Source organism: Colobus angolensis, unplaced genomic scaffold, assembly GCF_000951035.1.
Source record: "Colobus angolensis palliatus isolate OR3802 unplaced genomic scaffold, Cang.pa_1.0 Scaffold42, whole genome shotgun sequence".
Lineage (NCBI taxonomy): Eukaryota > Metazoa > Chordata > Mammalia > Primates > Cercopithecidae > Colobus > Colobus angolensis.
This window is the reverse complement of record NW_012117599.1, coordinates 6,043,148-6,067,675: the sequence shown is the minus strand read 5'-3', so window position 1 is coordinate 6,067,675 and position 24,528 is coordinate 6,043,148. Positions and strand designations below refer to the sequence as shown.

Genomic DNA, 24,528 nt, shown 5'->3' with positions numbered 1-24,528 from the left:
ATCTAGGAAGCAGCTGACTTGCCCCTGGCTCCTCAGGAGGAAGGATTTTTCTGATTCTTTCTAACCTCCCTCAACTGGTAGATAAAGGCACTGAAACCAAATCTTCTGTGGAATCAAATCACTTGTTTAATTCAATACGGGTGCTCAAGTGAGCTACGTCACTACACCTGGAGTATAACCCTGTTCAAAGAGCAAAGAATCACCCAGACTGAGCACCACAACCAAGCCTTCAAAGGAGCACACAGATTTCCCACACAAAATTTTAAATTAAAAACAAGCTCAAACCTTTGCCCTTCTTGCTTAACATCCTAAGTTTTTCTAGGTTTCCCAAAAATAATTTGGCTTCCAAACCACTGAGTGATTATAAATTTCAAAGAACAAAATCCTTAACAGGGTTGGTGAAAACAAGTAAGAGTCATCAACCAACAACCACCCCCAAAACAAGGAAAAAACAAAAAACAAACAAAAAAAAACCACCAGCTCTGTTTGAAAGAGATTCCTGTACAGGATAACAAGTTTGTCCAGATAAGGCCAAGCCTGCTGAACCGAATCTTCCTATATTTTATTTATTGGATAAAAAGAATGAAAAAGGCAGATTCCACAAATGACTATAAGAATTTCATGCCAAATACATAATATGGATCTGAGGACACAGCATTTTATTTAGACTTTAAAAAACAACAAAAAAAAACTAGATAAAGCCATGCAACTATACTTATCTAGAGAACAGTAAACAGCGAACTGGCAAGTTTTGGGGAGCTGATCTAGGGTTAAGGGGTTTATATGCAGATCTGAAACATGTTACTTGGGGTTGGGGAGAAGGGTAGGTGGCAGAGAAAGCAGGGTGGGAAGGGAAGGGGTGAGGGTGTTGGAAAGGTCTCCTTTGCAAACTAACTCCTAGGCAGTGCTGGTCTAACCCCAGGAAAGCAGCCAGCTGTGGTGCGAGACATACCTCATTAGCAGTGAGCTTGTCCTGGGGTGTCTGTGGGGACATGGTGGGTGTCGGCTGGCTGGAGGATGGGGAGGAGGAGGTGGAGGAAGTGGAGGAGGAATGGCTTTGCTGTAAGAGATCTGGCAAGAGGTGAATGCGACCGGCAAAGCCATTGCTCTCATGATGGCTGGCACGCTTTTGGTCAACTGTACTCTGTAGAAAAAACAGGCACACTTGTCTCGCTCAAGCGCAGCTAAAATTGCCTATGGCCCTATTGATAACTGCTTTGTTTAAGGTGCTGTGTGACTTATAAATTCTGCTAAATTACCAAGGAAAAACCAAAGAAATTAGCCTGAACTGCTCACACTTCCTCACCAAATGCCTAACTTGAGCCAACAGAATTCAAAGTACCTCATCTGGTGGCTGCGCGACTCGAGCAGTGAGCATTTAATCTGGTTTATCTGTTGCGCTAGCTTCTGTTACCAAAACCAGTATCCTTTTTTTTTCTTTTTAAATCTTTCTTTGTAAAGCTCCAGAAAGTACCTGTGGATTCTCTGAATCCTGGTCTTTTCCATGTTCTTCCTACTTTCCATCCGAATGCATTGCCATAGCATGAAACACAATTAGGGCAAAGTCCAAAATACTAAATAGGTGCCCTGTTCTATTTAAATGAGAAGCGCATCACTTTAGTTAAGTCTAAGCTAAGAAACGAACAGACAGTTAAAAAGCTTAGTGATCCAAACTGAGCATATCTGGGTGGCACATATTTAATTATTCAACAAGTGAGAAAACTAACATTTTGGAACATAGAAGAGAAACCTCCCGAACTCTTCTGCTCTCTGAGTCTCTGGGCCTGTGATGAGGCTCGTCCTGCCTGCCTCACCCGCTCCCGCTGTGGCACTGCAGACACTCAGAGCCAAGCATGCTCTGCAGAGCCAAGGTGGTTACTCTGCCAGACTCCAGACCTGCTTCCTCACTCTGCGAGCCTGTTTAAGGCCTCCCTGTTGCTTCTCTCCCACTCAGACATAGACTGTGAGACTCAGCGCGGTGCTTGAATGAGGGCTGCCGCAGACATGCAGAGGAGCAGCGATGTGGGGTGGAGACTACTCGCTACCTTCCGGGCATGCAGTACACACCTGCCTCCCTAGCCCCCGACACTTGACACTTGACCCTCTGGGACTTGTTAACATGAAAACAGATGATGATGGAGAAACAGCATGAGTGAGTGAATGAGCAAGTGGGTTAATGACCACAGGAGAAGCTCAGCCTCTGACGACAGAGAAGACACGGGTACCTGGCGGACGATTAGAGTGCCCTCCTTGGATGGGGTCATGGCCGGCTCACTTTCTACATCATCATGGACAATCATGGTTTTCACAGATTCCGTTTCACCATTGCTCAAATTCAGAGATGACCTACGGAGGCAAAATCCAGAAGTGAAAGGCCTTAATCTCTGGAGTCAAGGAGATCCTGTTTAGGCTTTCTGCCTTCTCAAAATCAAAACATGAGAGGAGGCTACCGGTATAAAGCCTCCTCCAAAAAAGCAACTGCTTAGCTTTCTCCCTTTAACAAAGAACTTCCTTCCAGTGCCATTTGTTTCTGAGCAAAAACTTAGAATGAGTAATTACAGCTAATTAAAGTAGTTATATCAAACTGAAATTTCCCCTGGATCATATATCCTCCAATCAAAAGAAAAAAATAAAGTACACGCTGGGGTGCTGGGGGAAGCACTGACACATGCACACACCAACGAAGAGAAGGGGAAACACAAGGCGGCCTGCTGCTGAATCCATGAGAACTACAGAGTAAGTGCTCATGGGGTCACGCAATAGTCTAGGAACAACTGGGTCCCAGCGGAAAGCAGGCTCTGAGAGAATACTCTCATCCGCTCTAAAAGAGGCCGGGGACTGACGCTGCTCTGGTGTCCTCTGGTCCCGAGGTGGACTCGTCGGCCCCTTCCTGCTCCACATCGTCGTCCTCCTCATCCGTCGTCCCCGACTCCTCACTGGATGAGGAGTAGTCCGTCACTTTGTGAGGGGGCCGTACATCTTCCACCGCTCGAAGCTCTTTGGCCAGTGCGGTCAGATCCTAAAGCAAAGGACAGAAAAGAGTTAAGTAAGGCAACGGGGGTGCAGGGACAGGAGAAGATGAGAAGTTCTTTAACCATCAACTGCCACAATGTCAGTTTTGTAAGACTTTTGTAGAGCAGTTACCCAGTTTCCTAAGAAAGTGAGCTCCTACGGCTTTTAATAGAAAAAACCAAAGAAAGTCGAGAGAGATAAAAAAAAAACGGAAGACACCAAAAAAGGTCAAAGATGTCATATACAGTTCAAATCCCATGACAATAAAAACACACAATGATCTGCTCATGAAAAGCTCACAGTATTGTTGTTGTTTTTTAATATGAGGTAAAATTCTAGATCAACAAATGTATATACACAGACCCTGGGCTTTGTTGTAAGGACATCTCCCTATATGACGAAGTCTGCTTTAGACTTAGCAATGCTCTAGTTAAACAGGCCTGATATAAAAGGTTTTGAGGGACACGTTTTTATTTTACTTCAACTTTTATTATTAAAAACTTCAACGCTCTAAGGTTTAATATTTAATAAATGTTTATAGTTACTATTTGTAGGATATTTATGAAATTTTAATAAACATTAATATTTTACAAACATTTTAAGTTTAATATTTTATTAATAAAAGTTATAGAAACATAACTTTCCTCCCACAACTCTTTAAATCAGGCCTATTTAACTAGAGGCTTGCTTTCTGGACTGCCCCCTTTAAAGAAGACTTTGTCATACAGGCATGTGTCTTTTCACCAAAGCTCAAGGATCTGTGTATATACATTTGCTGATCTAGAATTTTACCTCACACTGAAAAACAAAAAAAAAACAAAAAACTTCAAACCTACATTACAATGAAAGAGGAGTGAAGTGAGCACCAGGATGCCATTTACATCTCACTTCACTGACTGTTCACGACCTGCCACTTTCATGGACAAGTCCAAGACACATGAAGAGACAGTGGCAACCCTGAGTGTGGGGGACAGGAGGCTGTGGGCGTCCCTATCGCCCTCCTTCAAGCCTTACCACATCTCCCTGTAACACCACCTATGAACGGGAATATCCAAAAGAAAAGAAACCAGTAGTGGAATTTGTTCAAAAGGCTTCGTTTCCCTTTACTCTTCCACAATGAGATATTCTTAAGATTCAATCAATCCACCAAGTAATAATTTTCAAGAGTGATTACTATTTATACTCCACATTTTCATATAAAACTCTAAATTCATCTTTTCTGGGGAATTTTATTTAAAAGTAACCACTTTTTTAAAAGGCAGTCTATGTAACTCTTTTTGTCTTTTATTTCTAGCAGTTCCAACTTGGTTTTCTTTTTTTTTTCCCCCACAGTTGAGAATATTTCTTTTCTTTGAGCTTGAGCCTCTGAAATTACAGTGATTGGACTCTGAGTCTTGCTATTAGTATTTCGTGGTTATAGCTGCAGCTTTTTAAACAGTTAGTCAAAAAAGCTACATTTAATAACAATAAATACAGCAAATGTTATGTTAAGAAAGCTGGAGTAAAGTTTAAGGTTTTTATATTCCAGAAAACAAGAAGTCAAGTTGAGGAAGGAGCAGGACCGCAGCTTGAATACAAGCTGAGCTGACAGGCGGTCGGAGTGCTGCTCTGAGGCAGAACTTTTCAGAGATGGCGCTTACCACTTCGCCCTTCAGTACAGCGCAGTTTCGTGTAGTCCGAGAAGCCATCGTTGATGAGGAATGCACAGTACAAGGAAGCACGGGAGAAAGAAGGGGAGAGGGAGAAGTACAGAAATCAGTTCAAGCAGGAAATGAAAACTCTGACAGGCTTAAAATTCCGCAAAGTGTGCACAATTACGTGGTCAGGTAACATCAGAGGGATGAAAAGAGAAGGGTGAGGAGCAGTCACCCCAGGTACCAAAAAGCAGAAGGTAGGCAACTAGTGAGTTTAAGAAGGTGATTTTTAACAACTTACTCTAAAAGCCAGTATTGTAAATGCCGAACCAGAATAAATAAAGGTGAATGCCAAGAAAGAGATAAAAAACCTTTTCTTTTGTATTTTTTTAAAAACATCAGTTTCCTTAGAAGGAAGTTTCACTAAATAAAAACTATACTTTGTTCTGCATTATTTTGTAAGGCTGACTGTACACCAAGTGTATGGCTGGAACAACAGAACATAAAGTTTCACCCACTTGAGACTTTATGCAGGGAAAGCAGATGACACCAATGGAAGGGAACAAATACGTCTGGGGTTTAGGTCATTCCTTATAATTCCTCAAATCTGTGAGGGGCCCTTGCAGAAGAGACTGCAGGCCTCTCAACCACATATTTTTAATAGAAAGATCACATTCAAGTCTGAAGTAAAACTGATTTTGCACAATCCTTACAGCAGGCTTGAGGGGTCTGAAAACTTCTTTTTTATCTTCAGGTTTTTTCACTGCATTTTCCAGACGCTGAGATGGAGAGCCTTCAGACTTGGATGACGCTATTGGGTTTAAAAGGGACAAGATGGACGGACACATATCAACATATGGATGTGTATTACGAAGCTGCCCTGCCCACCCCGCCCATTCCTGTCTGCCCATTCATGGCAGGCTCTCCACATGCAGGTATGAACTACAGAGCAGAGAGAGCCCAAGGAGGGCTCCAGCAGCCTTCCTAACTCTTTTACTTAAACCCTCCATCATCACACTCACTTTGACACGTGTTCACAATGTATACCTTGTCACAGTATGTCAGTAATACAATAAAGGGAATATTCATTAATCTATTATGAGTACATTAAAATAACCAATACTGATGACAGTACAGGCTCTGCAGCCCAGACCGTAAGAAATGGGTTCAAATCCTAGCTCACATATTAGCCCATTACCTTGGAAAAGTTAGTTAATCCCACTAAATTGTAAAGCACTCACAGTGCTAGGTATATATAAAGCTCTCAAAATTTAGCTCCCTTATGATTAAAATCAGGATGACTATTATTGTCACCAGCAACCTACGCTAAAACATTGTTTTGTGATGTGTGGCTACACGCAAACCACAGATTAAGACGAACTTCCAATATATGGATCACAGCCCAAAACATTAGCAGGGAAAAGGCAAAGGAAAGGCAGCCTACATCTCACTCTGAAGCGTTCCCCGGAGCCACTCTGAGACCCAGGGTGAGACCCGGGCTGGGATCCTGAGTTGCTGGACCCTGAGGAGCTGCCACTGCCAGGTCTGGGCACCAGCTTCTCCACTCTCTCCCACAGAAGCCTGGGCTCAATACTGCTGTGAGAAAAGAAGAAGTGAGAACAGCTAATGCATCATCTCTAGATGCAGTACCATCGTGTGTCCATCCAATGTCTTTAAAATGTAGGGAGGAGAAAAACAGTCTATAAACAGCATTCAACATTAAATTCACCAAAAGATAAAATGACATTATTCATGGATTTTTATCTCATATATTTTTAGTTTGTATGCTAAATGATATCCTACCATTAGATCTAAAATCATCAGGTGTGAGATATAATGCTACTGTTCAGTATGGAAGTAGCACCATTTCTGTCACAGCTACATGTCAGTTCTGAACATTAGGAAAACACTCCATATTTGTATAATCATACGCATAACTATATTCTGTTTCTAGGCTGCTACTCTTACCTGCCTGTTGCTGTTCTCAAAAACTGACATATACAAAGAACAGTCCTTTGTATGGGCTGTTGGAAATGGTACAGAAAGCATGGACGGGATGGATTTCCTGCCATGGATGAACCCAAAGCACACATGTGCTAGGTAAGGATTAATGACACAGACTTGGTCACAGAAGAACACCACAGTCCCCCTGCCACTAGCAGTGCTGAGGATTCTGTGCAGCTTTTGGGCCATCATCCGTCTGACACTTCAAGTCAGACCAAGGTTCCATGCGCAGAAGGCTAACTTTAGAGGTTCAGTGATGATCAAGATATAAAACATTCAACATAATCACCTTTTCTTCCCTATGATAGTGCTGGTCAATGAAGCTTTCTGTTATGATGAAAATGTTCTATATTTGAGCTGGATAATATCATAGCCACTAGCTACACGTGGCTATAGAGCTCATGAATATACCCAGTGCACTACGGAATGAAGTTCCCACTGTATTTCATTTTAACTAAATTTAAACTTCAATTTAAATTTAAGGAAACTTCTGTAGCTAACTGTACTGGATACAGCAGCTCTAGAACCTAAAAAGGATATTATTTGGTTAATTCACTTGCTTACTGCAGACCGTCAGTCAACCAGTGACTTCTTCAGTAACCTGTTTGTGATTTCTGTTTTATGCCACAGGCCTTACAACGTCCCTTAGATGCAAAGCTCCCTCTATCACAGTTCTCTTAGAACCTCTCCCCCTTCCTTGGTGCTCCCTCCATTTACTCATACAGAGAAAAGTAGTTTAAATTTCAGAGTTACTATATTAATGCACATCCGGATTCAAACCCACTTTTTACTACACATCAACTTGATGCCATCCAGGACGCTGATGGATTTTATGGCAGCTTTTCCTTTTATAACTAACAATCTCCTTGCCCCAGAACTTCTGTGTTTAAGAGCATTTTTAGGAAACAGACAATGTAAGGCTGTGGTAGACCGCACAGGAGGCCTGCTCTCAGCGCCCACTTGTCTTTTACCTGGTGGAGTTTCTCTGTCCTGCCTGGCTATTCTGCTGCCCACTGCCCTGCAGTGGGGAATCTCGACGGGACAGAACAGGGGAACGAGATGTTGTTCTCACAGGAACCTTTAAGTAGAAAATATAGCAATTAAATTATTGAAAACATGAGAAGGAAAAAAAAATATTTCCCAACCAAAATATATTTTTAAAGCAGTCCTTCCTATCACCTCCACTCCCCAGCCCACTCCTTCCCTGGTCCTACACTGATTCATACAATCGGAGAGAAAATTTAGTCACAGGCATCCAAGAAGCCAGTACAAACAGCCTTTCTATGCTCCTGTAACATTTAAATGATGTTTGGACTGAAGCTTGGTAGCAGGGACATACAAAGCATTTGCTGAGATAATGTGAGAATCAGGAAATAAGCTCAAAGAAACCAAACAATGGTCTATAAATGGATTGGCAGGAAGCAAAGACTGGCAGGAAGCAAGAAAATATTCAGAGGAAGCAAATTCCAAATGAGGAAAAATAAATTGACATTGGCTCTTTTGTTTAATTTCAGTATTATGTAAACACAAAAACAAAACAAAATCCCCTACATTTAAAAAGAAAATAAAATTTTTCTTCTAAGACCTTTTCTAAAAATTGACATTAATATTGCGAAACTACATAGCTTCTGCATAAACATACAGAAAAACTGCTAAAATAGATTATGAATTTGTTTAAGAAGCCTATTCTTTATAGACTTACTCTTACATCATTTTGCTGCCTTATTTAGCGTTAACAACAGTAAAACGCTAACTGGCCACTGGCTGAATAAAATTGTCTAACTATGGAACTTTATCCTCACCATTAAAAAGTCCCTTTGAAATTTCAATGCCCCTTTAAATTTGGTAAAGTTGCATACCCATAATTAAAATAAATAATCTTAAAAAAAAATAACAAAAAGGAAAAAAGCAGCACACATCTGTCTTTCTGCTCCTTACCCTTGGAGGCACCTCGTCACTGTCTGATCTAGACCAAGCCTTTTGGGTAGGGTCAGGCGTCTCTGACTTAGAGTCAGAGCTCTGACTGAGCACCTCACTGCGGGAAGGTGGACATGGGTCCTGAGAACGAAGATGGTGGTGTGCAAATTTGGGAGGAGAAGGGTCACTGAAGGAATGGGATCGCGAGACAGGGGAAACATTGTTCTTGAGAGATGCCAGGTGGGACCACTGTACCTTACAAGAAAACAAAACACAAAACATTCAATGCGTTCTGCATAAAACTGGCTTTTCTGGTCAATACCAAATCCAAAGCAGGAACTGGCAGAGGCAGAATACACACCGGGGTGGTACAGTGTTAGGTCAGCCACGCAGTGAAACAGTTACACTTCAAAGTGAAGAAGTGGTCTAGGAACACAGTATGTAGAAAAGAACACATGTACATTTACAAGGAAAACTCTTTGTAATATCCAGACAAACATTACAGATTGCAGTTAATGTGAAGACTTTTTTTTCTTTTTTTCTTTTTTTACAAAGAGGCTTTCAGAGCCCAAAGCAGGTGCGATGTGTTGCATGCACATCCATGTCAAAGCAGAGACTGAAAAGGCAGAGACAGGCAGAAAAGTCATAAGCTAAAGGGCACTGCCAAATGTGCAGACCTACCTAGCCATCCTCACATTACCTGCACTGTCAGATTGAACACCAGACTGAGTAACAAAATGGCACGTTCAATGAGCAAAGACAAACCCCTCATGTTTTGACAGACTGTATCTCAACAACAGCTAAGTTTTCAACTATACCAACAATTTTTCTTATTTTTCCCAAGTCTACAAACACCCATAACCTAGGTATCTCCATATACTTTCATATTAGTGATGAAAATAAAGAATTGTGATTTCTTTAAAAACATTCAGTACCATGGGTTCCCTGAATTGACTATTGTTGGAGTATTCCTTCCACTTGGGAAATTACAAAAATATGACAATTACTTGTCAACTGAGTTTATCTGGTTGCTTCTAAATTGGGAAAATGATCTCTGAAAAAATCCATAAAATATTTTCATTAAATTATGTTTTACTGTTCCAAAATAACTGTTCAATATGGCAATTGAAAAAAGGATGGCTACATATCCATTACATCAATGTACTTGACAAAAACTGAAAATACTAAATCAATTTGTTCAACCCTTCCAAATACAAGATGTGAAATTAGTTCTGGTGTATGATTTCTACAATATACAGGTGAGAGATTTGTGTAATACCAGATAATGGTATAATCCCGGACTTCTAAAATGTTTAAGATTTTCAGAGGTAAAGCATGTAATTCAAAGTATTACCTGAAATTATAATCAAAAATGAGCTTTAAAATAGAGTCCTACATGAGAAAAGTTCCCCCCAAAGAATGAACAGGAGAAGGAAATGGGAGACTCTTTCTAGGTACTACACAAATTCATAACAAATGCAAAAATTAGTATAGATAATTCAGAAACTCCTATTTTCTAAACTATTAGTGGCCAAATAAAGATTCTCCACTTACGGCAAGTTTAATTTGCGGTGTGAAAACTTTTATCCTGCGATCTTCAAGCAGCGTAAAGTTGTTAAAGAACACGAGTCCTCAGACCTATTCTAGTAGTCTCTCTTCTCTTCCCTTTTTAATTGTGTCCATTTACCCTCTCTGCTTTCCTCTTTCCTTTCTATCCCCTCCTCTCTGGAGCTGCCCATCTGTTACTCTCCTGGGACTCAAGAAACTGCTGGTCCCATGGAAATACTCACTCACCCTCACATACCCCTGGCCTCAGTCCTAGCTATTCCTTCTTTTTTTTTAAGACGGAGTCTCACTCTGTCGCCCAGGCTGGCATGCAGTGGCGCTATCTCAGCTCAATGCAAGCTGCAACCTCCACCTTCTGGGTTCAAGCTATTCTCCTGCCTCAGCCTCCTGAGTAGCTGGGGTTACAAGTGCCCGCCACCTCGCCCGGCTGATTTTTGTATTTTTAGTAGAGACAGGGTTTCGCCATGTTGGCCAAGCTGGTCTCAAACTCCTGACCTCAGGTGATCCACCCGTGTTGGCCTCCCAAAGTGCTGGGATTTCAGGTGTGTGCCACTGTGCCCGGCTTTTTTTTTTTTTTTTTAAACTCCTCCATCCTGCAGATCCCACAGTTTCCTGCCACAAGAACATAAACTTGTCTCCCAGACATGCAAACACCAGTGAAAAATAAACTCAAGCATAAGAACTTGTTCCTAACATTCTGGATTACAGAGTGGCAAGTGGGAAAATGTCTAAAAGTCAGTAATTTTCAGCAAGAGAGTAGAAATCGGCATTTTAAGGATCTCTAAGATCCTTAGCCGTAATCTTCATCGCCTGCTCTCCTCTATGGACAGCACTGTGGGTTCTGCTCCAGCCACACAGCATCAGCCCAACAGTTCCCCTCACCTAGCCAAGGCTAGAATGCTGCAGCAGATCCGAGGAGAGGTCACAGCCTTTTCCCTGGCCTACATCAGAGAAATTCACACCTAATCTGCTAGATCTAAACTTTTTTGGATCTTGAACCTTGTGAGAATCTGATAAAAGGTCATCCCCCCCCAACTCCCACAAAAAATACACATTTAAACAAATAAAGACACTTTGCATGGAATTTCAGGGGCATCATCTAAGGCCCATTCATAGGACTGGCCAAGAGCCAGGGATCACGTGGTAGAGCATTTACTTTTAAAATACTTCAGAGAAAATTTCTGGCTCTCCCTCTATGTATTTATAATCCCAGTTCTCTAAAAACTAAACTAAAAGATCTCTGTATTAGAAAAAGGAGGCACTTAACAGCTGAGTTAGGGCAGGCAAAAAGTTAGAAGAAATCACTCACTCTAGATACTCTTGAGTACACAAAAATCTCAAAAAAAAGAAAAAGGAAAAAAATATTTCCCTATCAACTGAATGTATGCCTTCTTTTAGTCTAAAGTCACACCTGCTCATCTCTCTTCTTTTTCAATGTGGTGACAAACTAAACTGTGATATTACAGTAGGCCTGTGGCTCAGCGAGCCGTTGCGTGAGTCTCCTCAACCACAGCAAACTGGCTGTTGCTACCTGTGGCTCCGCTGGTCTCTGCAGGGCGGGATGCACAGACTCGGAGTTGCCATTGGAAAAAGACTCTGATCGGGAAGGCACTGGTGGCTCCAATACTCTGCCTGTATGCTTAGACTGGGCTTCAGGGGAGCTGTGGTTAGTTTTCCTAAATCTATCTTCCACCTGCATCAGAGAATTAGAAGACATAACTCAGTGTTAGTAGGGGAAAAGCAGAAATATCAAAGAAAGTCTAAAAGTGGAAGAAATCTAAAGATAAGTGTTCTGTTTTCTTCTGCCACAAGAAAAGAGAGGGGCAGCTGGAAAACAGAAGGTAGATAAAGTAGTGCTAGGATTAGATTCAGGAAAAAGAAAATCTTTGTGAAGATAAAAATTAGCAAGGCAGTCTCTAAGCTCTCCTCCTTGCTCAGAATTCTAAGACTGTATATGATGATAAAGTAGAAAAATGTAATCTGTCACAAGCAACTAAACCAACCGACTAAAAAACTATCATCAGAAATCCAGAATGCATTTCACTCCATCAAAAATAAAAGCACTCCAGAACAAACAGAACACCTGTTTCTAGAATCTACTGCCTGTGAGGGCAGACACAATAGAAGGCTGCCACCACCTGTGGGCCAGGATTCAATACCTCTGGAGGCACACGTGTCATCCACCTTGCACCTCCAAGCAGTCCCTGCTGCAGCCTACTCAGCCTACTCTGAGGCTCTGGCTAGCCCTAACACACCAATCTAGCAGTGCATCTTGACATCTGCAAAGTCAGAAAGTTAAGCCACAGGCACTCTTTAGCTTTATACTAGCTTGGGAGAATAGTTCATCAGACCACTCTTTCATCCACATTTTTAAGAAGGACTGTGTCATGTAATCTTCTTTTTGTTTAGTTCAGTTTCAAGTTCTTCTGGGATATGTTCTCTGAGGCACTCTGGTCCTTTATGGAAAAAGCACTGACTGGATCTGAAACCTTGGGCAAGGCCCTCCACTCCTCTGAAACTCAATTTCCTAGTTAGAAAACGAAGAAACTAGATAATTAGCTAACCTCTATGGCCCGTTCTAGAATTCATATGACACAGTTCTGAAGAGTCATTGTACTGCTTTCCAGAGCAATGTCTAAGTGACAAAGGAAAGAGGATACCTCTCGCGCTCGGTCGGCAGGCTCGTAGTGGACTTTGGGCTCAGGAGCATGGAAGCTTGGCTTGCTCCTTTCCTGCTGCGGTGGTGGCGGCTGCTGCGAGTGCTGCGGGTGCGGCCTCCTATGGTCATGCTGTAGAGACAGGAGATATGCTTGTTCTTGTTGCAACTGCCTCTGGAGCCTCTCTGCCTGCCGGTGCTCCTCCATCTCCCGCCATCGGCACTCCTTGGAGAGGGAGAGGATAACACTAAATCTATGGGACACTGGAGAGCTCGCCTCTTCTCTGGATTTGTTTGGCTTTTTAAAAAAGTGACCATACATTTTCCCTTGGTGTTTTATAAGAAAGCAAAATAGCTGGGATTTTAAATAGCACATTACCTGTGGAAAAATCTCACCGCTGTTGCTAACCATAATTATCATTGGACAGAGTAAGAGATAATTCAATTAAATGTGAGTATTAGTGGTATAGATACTAGGTAAAAATTCTGTGGCATGTACTTTCAACCTACTGCCCTCAGCATTCTAGTGTGTTCACTGAGTGCCAAGTTCTGTTTAAAACCTTGTTGATCTACCAAACAAGAACAATTAACTTATTAAAGAGAAATAAATAAATAAAGACCACGTTGCAATGTGCAACCAATAGGACCATAAAATGGGCATCTCTATTTCAGCCTGGCTGCCCACAGCAAAACCAAAATGGTCTGGTGACCACCACAGCTTGCTTGACTTAGGGGAAGGATGATGGAGCCCTGATGCTACAGAATGAAACAGAGGCGGGGCTTTACCAGTAACATGGCCTGCTCCTGGAGCAGCTGCTGCTGAAGGACTTCCAAGTGCCGCTGCTCCTCTTCTAGCTGTCGCCTGATATACTCCTGTCACACAGAAATCACCCAGCAATCAATTTATCCCAAAGAAAAGCATCAGAACCACCTGAATGGAGCACCAAGAACCATTTGCTCCAATCATCTTTAGTGACAATTCACTTAGTGGTAAATACCTAAAGAAAATCTATTGCTAAAGATTTCTCCAAGAACTTCAAATTGGCCAGTAAGACCTAAGGAGCCTAACAAATGATGATGTGTATTCCCATGATATACATGAAGGGATCTAAAAGTATTTCTGTTAGAACACAGCTGCTGCATACAAATGCAGAATTTTAAAAGAGTATGCCATTCCTCTTAAGATTGGTAAACCCCAGAGAAATCAAGAGTTTAATTTAAAAGGATCAGAGGGTTCTGATTAGTAAACATCTGCTTATTAGTCATTATTTACAACAAGCACAGATCACCAATTTTTGAAACCTAAAACCAAAACCTGCTTAATATTAAAATACAACAAACGTGATTCATGCTTTCACTGACAATTCCAAAGCCACCTGGAATGACTATATTCCAGATTTAGGCAACCCTCCTCAAACGGACAGACCCAGGCTCCATGATGAGCTTGTGTGTGTGTGTGACAGAGACAGAGACAGACAAGGACAAGGGGAGAGAAAGAGAAGAGGAGGTGCAGATGGGGTGGTTTTTCTTTTCAATGAGAAGAGAATGATTAGTCTTCATAACAATGAACACAGGTAAACACATCCCAAATATGTTACGGAGAGGGGTCAAACCCTACTTCGAAGCTGCATGCACATTATAAAGGACAGGGATACCAGGAGCCTCAGTCCCTGTTCCATTGAGAACTGGCTCTATGATCTCTAGCACGCTCTAAAGCTCCCCTTTTCTCAGTCTCCTCATTTGAGAAATGAGCATCCAAAACCTCCTCTCCCAACCCTCAGGAATTTTTTTAAGGTTCAGAAATGAGATCGATATGAAATAACCTTGAAAAACATAACACATTTTACAAGCAAAAGAGGCTTCCTTTTTTTCTAGAAGAGGAATAGACTAAGAAGGACTCTGAGGAGATATTTTATCCTGAAATTCAGATTCCCTTTTCAGAGTGTCTACTGCTGACCATCCCCTGTGTCATGGTGCACACCTTGAAACAGAAATAGCCATCAATATAGGCTGAACAGAAGTTTTAGTTAACGAATATCTCTGGGAGAATGTTGAAATTACAGTACATAAAAATCCTAAGAAATCCTTACTTTACAAAGAAAACTGAGCCAAAAAAGCCAACTGAGGGGGTGTGGGCAGTGGACGGGGAGGGGGGAGGTGGACTTACTCAGAAGGCCACTGACTAACTTATCTGGTTCTGACCTGGGATCGACATCTCTTGTGTCTATGCCTGACCCTCCATGGTATATGCTACAGCAATACCTCCCCTAGCAAGGCTTGTGTGGCCTTAACCCACCTGTGACTGAGCAAAGGAACCTGACTTCCAACTCATTTTCTTCTTTGAACAAAACAGAATTAAATCGTCACTTGAAAGATCAAGTCAGTACACTCATTTGTTTTCTGCCCTCAAACCACAGGGACAACTGGAAAAATCATGTCCTCTCCAAACCACAAAGGTCCTAACACATAGTCAATGAACATACGCAACACAACATACATCTACACAAACATACACGCTTATGCTGAAAGAAATGTGTCCAACGGCACTGTTAACATGGGAATTACTATTTCACAATAGAATGGGGAAAACAGAATAAAACCGATTTTAGAATTTTTTTTTAAAAGTGGTGCCAAATACTCGCTATTCACAAAATTTAATGACTGCCACTAGAGCATTAAAGATGAATTGCTGCCATCACACCCTCCTCTCACAATCGAACTGTAATCATTATTTCTAGGTGATTTAATTCTTAAGAGCTTGAGTGTTTTCCTCTTTGCAGCCCCCAGGTATAAACAAAAGTGGAGTGTTAAAGCACATGCACAACACAGTTAAATGGTTGACGATGTCAATTAGGTAACACAAAAAGCGTCACTGAAATTCCTGGGAAAACACTGAGGAGCACGCAGACCCAAGGCTCAGAAAGCCCAAGACACATGCTTAGCATAAAGGACGGCAGCTGAACAGTCACATTTGAAAGTCAACACCATGGTTTGTAAGTTTAAAATACAGATACCAAGTGTTATTTAAATTGGTCCTCATGTATCATTTTTTTCTTTATTCCAAGCTCATAACAAAGAGATCAATTCAAAGACAAGAAAGGCAAAGAGGCTAAGGGCAATTTTTGTTTGCACAGGTGGTTCAGGAAACAAACAAAAAAATTCTAAATAAAATCATACCTGGCATTACTAAAATGCTGCAAATATTATTAAAATCTGATCTTTTTTGGTTGAACTCATCAATGTTAGTTTTTTTAATGCACCGTGTATATACGGAATTACACGCTGATATATATTACAATATTCACTTAGCCACTGGATATTCAAATATTTCTCATAAGAAATTTCTTACTGTTGGCTTTTAATTTCATTTTTTTAAAAAAAGTTAATTATCACTCATCTATTTGGGGTCCACAGCATTTAAGCCAAGTCTGAGAAGATACATGCAGACATCTTTCAGATATTATACTATTTAGAGACCACTTAACTGGTTTCAAAAGGTTTCTAAAGTATGATGATCTATAAACCCTTTTTAAGATAAGAGACCCAATTTATTGGTGTCATTCCGATTGTGTTTCACCACGTTCATACAGCTGAAGTTCTAAGTATATGTGTATGTGTGTACGTGTGTACATGTGTGTATGCATCACATGTGTACTTTCTAAAAATCCCCCACCTCTGCAAAGTAACAAACTTCGCAAATGTAAGCCTGGTACCTTCTCTGTGAACTAACCTGTTCTCTTTCAACTCTCCTCTTTTCTTCTTCTGCCCGTCTCCGCTCCTCTTCTTCTTTGCGCCTTCTCTCCAACTCCTCCAGACGCCTCTTTTCTTCTTGTTCTCTCCTTCGCTGTTCACGTTCCTGCTGCCTTCTAGCTTCACGTTCTCTCCTTTGTTGCTATGTAAGTAAAAATGTATAATTACCAGGGATCTTCCCGCCATCTTTCTCATGATGTTATAGTGCGCTGATCAGTCAGTCACAGGTGGACACTAATGAGGTGAGGTTCGTGGGCCCCATAGCTACCGGCCAATTATTTCCACACTGCCCCTCGAACCCGTAAGGAAGGGCTTCCTCATGAATTCTGATCAAAAGTATTGTGATTCTGTGAATCCTTACAGGGTTTAGTTTCATTTTGATAACAATTGTTCCCCACTGCTCACTGCACCACAACAATTAGGGGACAGAAAATTCTTTATTCTTGGATATCATTAACAGGGTTATGCAGGACCCTTAAGTAAGAAGCAAAATATATTGAGAGAAAGAAATAAAGGGAAATAGAAATCCAGCAAAGAAAGAAAGACAAATAATTTTAAAAAGGAAAAAAAGAAGCACACATCAGGAAAAGGGGAACTGACATCAGAATAACTATGACCATTATCATTAATACAAATATTTCAGAAACTGCCACTGAGCAAATGCTTACTACTATGTGCCTGGCACTATGCTAAGTATTTGATATTTCTATTCCATTTATTTTACCTAATATGAGTCTCCTAACAACCCAAGGAAGTCATTATTTCATCCCTGCTTTACAGATGCGAAAACAGCTTCAGAAAAGGTAAATGACTTGCCCAAAGTCACACAGCCAGCAAGCCCCCAGCTGGAAGAGCTGCTCTGCCTCTACAGCTCATACATACTCTTAACCACGCTCTACCCTGCAGCCCATCAACAGGTGTAGAAGATGCTACCGAATTACCAGACTCACTCAGCCTTTCTAAACCCAGACTGTTCTATGTAACCCTACAGTACAGAGCAAGACGACACGCCGCGCACTTGATGACAACTCACTCTTCTAGCCCAAGGCTGTCTGCCAGTAAAGCACAAGCCAGACTCTGGACACTCTGGGTAATAAAAACGTTCTGTCTCTGCACTGCTCCATAGTCACTAGTCACCTGCTGCTAATGAGCACCTGAAATATAGCTAGTATGAATGAAAAACTGAGTTTTTAATTTTGTTGCACTGAATTTAAATTTAAATGGCCAAACGTGGCTAGTGGCTACTGGATAGCAACAGCTCTCGAGGACGCACAGCCATCAAATTTCCCAGACACAGAGAGCCAATAATGTTAACACAAACTTTATTTGTGACACTAAAATTAACCATTAAACAAGAAAGCTTAGGGTAAAGCTATCAGGGATATTAGACATATTGATAATGGATATACAAAGTACACATTTATTATAGTTTAAGTATTCCTTCTGGGTCTTCTCCCCACTGTCAGTCAACTAGTATTTAATCTGAAAGCTGACACTTAAAAATGATGCCCTGGGAAACATAAAGTAGTATCTTTCATCTGGGATAACTGCCTAGCAACGATGATTTGGTACTCCAGTCTCTCTCACTTGACTACTATACCCCCATTATTCTCAACGAAGTTCTGAGTCTGCTTCTGGTCCCGCCTCTCTTATTACATAGGTTTTTCAACGGGGGAATCTTCTTTTCCCCCATTCTCTGCTCTTCGAATTCAATACACAAAACTCATCAGCCTCCCATGGGTGGAGATGGGGTCATAAAATGAATGGTGCTCCTGCTCTAGTGTCTAAAACCTACAACTTTAATGGCTATGCCATCTTTATTTATCAAGGTGTTATTACTTATCTCACTTTTCGTTTGTTCCACTAGATTTCTATGGACCTATCACAAATAATCTATAAAGTCTCTTGCACTACCGTAACACTCCTTTCAACACGGTTAAAGAAATCAGGTATTCTTTCTTTATTCTTGGACACTGACTGTTTTCCAGTCATCCTATATTTCTGTCCACAAACTTCCTGGGAATCCTTGTCATCTTCTTTCTTACTTTGCTGGAACACATCCTCCAGCAGCTTCTTGAGGAAGAGACAAGAAGAGGTAAAACAAAACAAAGCAAAACAAAACAAAACAAAACCACCTCTGGGAACTTTGCAAAGTTGTTATTTCCCCTAACACGTTACACACAATTTCGGCTGAAGAAAATTAACATTCCCTCTGAGTTTCGAAGGCATTGCTATGCCATCTTCTAGTTTCTGATGTTGCTCCTAGAGATTCTGAGACCATTCAGATTCTTGATACTTAGTACAGGACCCATTCCACACTCCTCTACCTGCTCCCAACTTCAGCTTCTGGGATCCTCTTTTCATCCTCAATATTTTAAAGATGATGATGTATGTATATATGTATGTGCACATACACAATAATGTATGTGTACATACACAATAATGTATGTGCCTTTGTGTGAACCTTTTTCATTCATGTGCTGGGTATTCAGCGAGGCTTTCAATCCAGAAACTCGTATTTCTTACTTCTGGAAATTTTGCTTAAATTATTCCTGTATGTTCTTTCTATAGTATTCACTTCCTAGAACATCTATTAAATAGAAGTTGGACATCCTGGATTGATTCTGTAAGTCTGGACATCCTGGACATCCTGGATTGATTCTGCAAGTTTTCCTTTTGTCCTGTTATCCACCAGCTTGTCTTTTCTCCCCCACTTTCTGGGAGTGTTAATTTAAATTAAAAAAACTCAAGAATTCCTTCTTAATTTCTGAGTATTCTTTTTCCATAAATATAGTATCTTCTCTTTCCAAGGATAAGGTCTTGTGTCTGTTCATGTGTATATTTATATACGTATGAGATGCTTTGCTCTGTTCCCTGTCTCTATATCCTTCGAGTTCTTTTTCCTATTTGTTTCAAAATCTTTTATGTTAGAGATTTTCCTCAGTGTCTGGTAATCTTGGCTGTCCATTTATATTTAAGATCCTAAAAAGCAAACTATAAGGACAGTATAGGACAAAGAGCACCTGGCAACTACTTAGCAATAGAGTAAGGTGATTATGATTCACCCTGATCACTTCACTGGGGCTTTATTTCCTTTGGGCTGGTCAGTTATCTCCAGAGAGAAATCGTCACAATATTCTGGGAATCCTCCTAATATCCTACGGCATTGAGGAAAGGGTGTATGAAAAAGAGATAGCATTTGTAGTAAGTGTGTCTGCCAGCATTCTGGGAGCTGAGTGAAGTGAGCATGCTTGCAGTCACACTGATTAGTATTTACATTTTCACTTAATGCCCTTGTTTTAGTTCATCTTTCGCCACATACTCCGTGTTTTCCATGTTCCCAGTCTTTGTTGTTCACTTTTCCCAGGTAGCATGTATCTGCTCCTGCTGGGGGCAGGGGATGCTCAGTAGACGAGCTGCACAGGACAAGGCAGTCTAACTGTGCATGTTCGTACGTGTGCAAACTCTGTATATATGTACATATAATGTCAACATAATTACATTTTATTCAATTAATAAAAATGTATAAATTTAATTCAAAATATACTATCAAAGAAAAAATAGCAAGCAAACTGTCTTACTAACAGGATATGCTGTATAAAAAGTTCAACTGTCAAGTGAAACCTTCTGAGAGGCTTTTTCTTTTTAATGTCAGGTGATAGTACCACAGCTTTGGCTACTAGAACATAGAAGAGACTCCAAACGTCTTGAAAGCAGGAACCATGTCTTATCTCTTAGTACACATCACACGTTACCTTCAGAAGAGAAATTCAATACTTTTTTTATTTGAATCTAACCTTTATACCTAGCATATGACATCCAAAACAGAAACTGCTGTGAATTTACCCAACACTTAGCATACAGAGTGATGACAGACTCAGGAATCCATTCAGGTCTCTAGGTCCTATGAAATCCAATCAAATCCTAAGGCAATCTTTTCAAGATCACCAAGTAAGAGCACAAAGTCTTGAGCTTTAATTATTACACTGGGTAGAGAGCCTCATACTTTAAAAAAACAAAACAACAACAAAAAAACACACCTCCTTTATGCCTCCAGATATCGTAAAAGGTCCTCTAAAGTACTCACTCTAAGGTACCTCTGGTACTCAAATGAGAGATCTCAAGCCCAAGGGTTCATTTTCACATAGGCTTAAATTTGAATGAGCCCTTCCTTTCCAGAGATACAAAGACTACAAACAACGAATCCATCTCTTTGAGAAATACTTATTAAGCACCACAGATATAGAAACTGCTTCTTTCCTCCAAATCTTGCAGGTCAGGTAAGTCATGTATCTTTAAAAAAAACAAACCCAGAAGACAGTGTGGAAAGTGATAAATCTCCCAACACTATCCCACTAAGCAAGTCCTGGTTAGTGGGACCAAATAGTTAAGAACAATAGCTAAGGCAACAACAACAACAAAAAAAGTACAGTTACCAACTTCTCTTCCACCTTATACTCTAATAGTTGAAGTGGTAAACTAGATTGAGAGCAAGAATTTAAACTACCAACCATAAAAACCACTACATTCAGAATAGGCCCTCAATTTGGAGGTAATTGGGGGCACTAAGGGGAATCATTAAAAAATAAGAAAGCCCTTAATATCTTAATGGGTAATGTGAAAAGCTGGCCTCTTACATTAGAACTTCAAAAGAAAATATCAAAAACTGAAACATGCACACCACTAACAAAATAACATCCGTCTGTACTGTTAACCTCATGCCTATGATTGCAAATAACAAAGCCCAGAGAATTTTAATGAACGTGCTTCTTCAGGCTTACCCAACTTAGAATGATAAACACAATATAATCTTTTGAAGCTTTTACAAACTGATGTAATTTATTTTCTTAAACTATCTTTTCTTTAAAAACAAAATAGAAACAGATAGAAAAACTGTGTGATGCCCTAACGTGATCACCAAATCTCTCAAACTATACAGATTTTATGACTTAAATTTTCCCAAGCGTGCCTAAGTAAATATGTACTTTTCCAACTAAGCTTTAATTATCTAAGTTCCTATTCTAGTTTGGTATTTAAAAGCAAAGCTTTCATCTCACAATTCTAAAAACTTTTCTAAATAAAATTACACTAATAATAGTGAGATCTATTTAAATATACTCCACTGGATTTATTGGCTTCAGTGGAAACTAATATATTTTGATAAACCAGTTAACTCTTTGGGCTCTGCTATTTCCAAGAACTTCTGCAGTCATGTTACTACACATATATATCATCAACCCTTTTTTTATTCGCAAGTTCTGATGAAGTCACAGTGGAGAACTATTCGTTTCTTCCCCATCTTTAGATAATAAATCATGTATGAGGAATTAAACTCACTACAAAATTTAACTGCAAATATAACCAAGCACCAGACTGGGATGCCAAGAGAATATTTAAGAACTTATAAGGAGTTCTTAAAAGCAAGCCAGCCACCTTCTACATACCAACTGAGCTGCTAGCTTGACAGGAAGCAAGGCCTTAGCTGTAGGGGCACTGGCATTACTGTGTATATTAAAGCTGAAACTATTTTTTTAAGAAAGGTAGCATGTGCTAACATGTACTCCTGATGTTAGATACTAATGGCCTGCAAAACAAAGAACTTTTCTGTAGGAAAGGAGGAGTGAGAAAATGATTCCTATTTCTTTAAAATACATGGCAACTGCTGCAAAGTGCTTCAGAGTAAAGGAGTTCACTGACTTCCTTCTAAATTTCAGAACCAAGAAACACACAATGCATACATGGCACAGTTTGTTAATTTTTTAACTAAGAAACTTTTATTTTCCTAGTGTTACAATTTAGTATCAGTACTCATCAAATTTCACAGTTTTTTTTCTCTTGCTTCCCTTTGTTTTTAATGTCTTCTACTTCCACCACCCCTCTAAAATTTAATCTTGAGATTTGGAGAAATCACTTTGGGATTTTGTAGGAATTACAGCAATGTTACTGTGTGTCCTCTTGGTAGAAGCAAGGCCAAAAGAAACTGCTGGTGCTCACACTAACATTTACCCTCAGTTGAGGAAGCAGATTTTCCAAAATCACAAAGTGACAACTGAGAGTCCCGGGGTAAAGGCTTTGAAAGGAAAGATGTAAGAAATGTTTTCAAATACCAGCTAAAAGACTCTGAGACAGGAAAGACCTGAATATCCTTATCAGTACTGTTCAAGAATAGAAAGAGAATTACAAGTAGCAGGAAACTCATCTGGTTTTCTCCAGGACACCATCTTGTTTAATATTTTTATTTCCTTTTACTCTTTTTTAATTTTTTATTAAATAGAGATGGGGTCTTGCTATATTCCCAAGCTGATCTCAAACTCCTGGGCTTAAGTGAGCACCCCATCTCGACCTCCCAAAGTGGCTGGGATTACAGGTGTGAGCCATCACGCCCAGACTATTTTTATTAAACTCAGACAAAGGACAAAGAAAACATGCTAACCAAATGTGTGAATGTCACGAGAGTAGAGAGGAACAGATAAAGGATGTGAAATCATGATTCAACAACAACAACAAAAAGAGCACAAAACTATTGGTATAAAATGACACCACAATTAAGTAAGCTTCATTTTTCCTAAAAAGCAAATAAATACTGGATGAAAGAAAAGGTTGGCTTGTGAACAAAATGAAAAAAAAAAATTTAGTTAGATCCAAAGTCTTTTATGAGCCAAAGGTGTGATGATGCTCCAAATAGGAAAAGTCGTATTAAAACTTTTTGGTTGGGCGCAGTGGCTCACGCCTGTAATTCCAGCACTTTGGGAGGCTGAGGCGGGTGGATTGCTTGAGCCCGGGAGTTAGAGACAAGCCTGGCCAACAATGGTGAAACCCCATCTCCACAAAACAAAAAATACAAAAATGAGCCTGGTGTGCTGGTGCATGCCTGTAGTCCCAGTTACTCAAGAGGCAGAGCCAGGAGGATCACCTGAGCCCAGGTGGCAGAGGGTGCAGTGAGCTGAGATTGCACCACTGCACTCCAGCCTGGGTGACACCGCAAAACCCTGTCTCTGAAACAAAACAGAACACCTTTTTGAGGGAGGAAGAAAATTATCCTTTTCTGAATCTGGATAACTCACTTAGAGTAAACTGACAAAATATGAGTGTACCCATAAGAGAAGGACCCCGGGAGCACAGCCACACACACGAAGAGCAGCGGGGAGGGGCCGGGAAGAAGTGCTGAGACTCTCGGTACGAACTTGGCTGCATGAGCTCAGCATTCTCCCCTTTTCCTCCTGGAACCATCCAAACCAAACAAGAGAAAACAAAAACCTCATTTTCAGCAAAACTGGGAGACAAACTCCAAAAGAGTTGCAAGGACTTCCACAGGAGATCCAGTTCACACAGGAGATGAGGAGAAAGCAGAGAAGCAAAGGAGGGCGATACTAGCAGGAGCAGTTATCAGAGAGCACCAAGGGAGATGGGAGGTGGGAGTGTATGTAGGTCTTAAAGATGAAGGACCTACGAAGGGCAAAAGCACCATCCCTCACCTGCAAAAAGGGTGCAGAGACAGGAGTGTGTGGATGGCAAGAGAAATCCCCAACCCCAGTGGGCCTGGTTTTGTGGCATCTGCACTGTGTTTGCCCACAGCCTTTACTTTATGGACCATGTTTTGCCAGTCTGCTGACAGATAACAGTTATCTCCTTTCAGTGTTAATATCTTATGAGCGAGGCTGACCATCTTTACTTACTTTGTTCATAAAATAATCTCTGTTCCTCAAACAGTTCTGACTAAATCCTTAATGTCAGTAAAGGGCTACGAACCAATGATGGCTCAAAGAGTCAGCCCTCTGTATCCACAGGTTTCACAACCGCATGGATTCGTCCAACCTTAGGTCAAAATATATTTGAAAAAATTGCATCTGTACAGGCTTTTTTGGTCATTATTCTCTAAATAATACAGTATAACAGGCATTTGCATGGCATTTACATTGTACTTGGTATTAAGTAGTCCAGAGATGATTTAAAGTACAGTCATGTGTTGCTTAACAACAGGGATATGTT

The 24,528-nt window shown here is 40.5% G+C and overlaps 1 protein-coding gene across 5 annotated transcripts in view; it reads right to left on the bottom strand.

The window, feature by feature from the left end:
• MAP4K4 (mitogen-activated protein kinase kinase kinase kinase 4) overlaps nt 1-24,528 on the bottom strand; it is a 189,954-nt gene that overhangs the window by 20,508 nt on the left and 144,918 nt on the right. Inside the window, exons 12-23 of one of the 5 annotated variants that reach the window (XM_011956593.1) lie at nt 16,520-16,681; nt 13,576-13,662; nt 12,794-13,015; nt 11,665-11,826; nt 8,589-8,822; nt 7,622-7,728; nt 6,091-6,239; nt 5,360-5,457; nt 4,653-4,661; nt 2,844-3,019; nt 2,226-2,346; nt 953-1,144 (exon numbers count right to left, since the gene is read on the bottom strand). In XM_011956593.1, coding sequence (XP_011811983.1) covers nt 953-1,144; nt 2,226-2,346; nt 2,844-3,019; nt 4,653-4,661; nt 5,360-5,457; nt 6,091-6,239; nt 7,622-7,728; nt 8,589-8,822; nt 11,665-11,826; nt 12,794-13,015; nt 13,576-13,662; nt 16,520-16,681 — 1,719 coding nt within the window. Of the gene's footprint in view, nt 1-952; nt 1,145-2,225; nt 2,347-2,843; nt 3,020-4,652; nt 4,662-5,359; nt 5,458-6,090; nt 6,243-7,621; nt 7,729-8,588; nt 8,823-11,664; nt 11,827-12,793; nt 13,016-13,575; nt 13,663-16,519; nt 16,682-24,528 lie in introns of all 5 variants that reach the window. The other 4 variants (XM_011956597.1, XM_011956596.1, XM_011956594.1 and 1 more) reach the window with 4 other exon arrangements.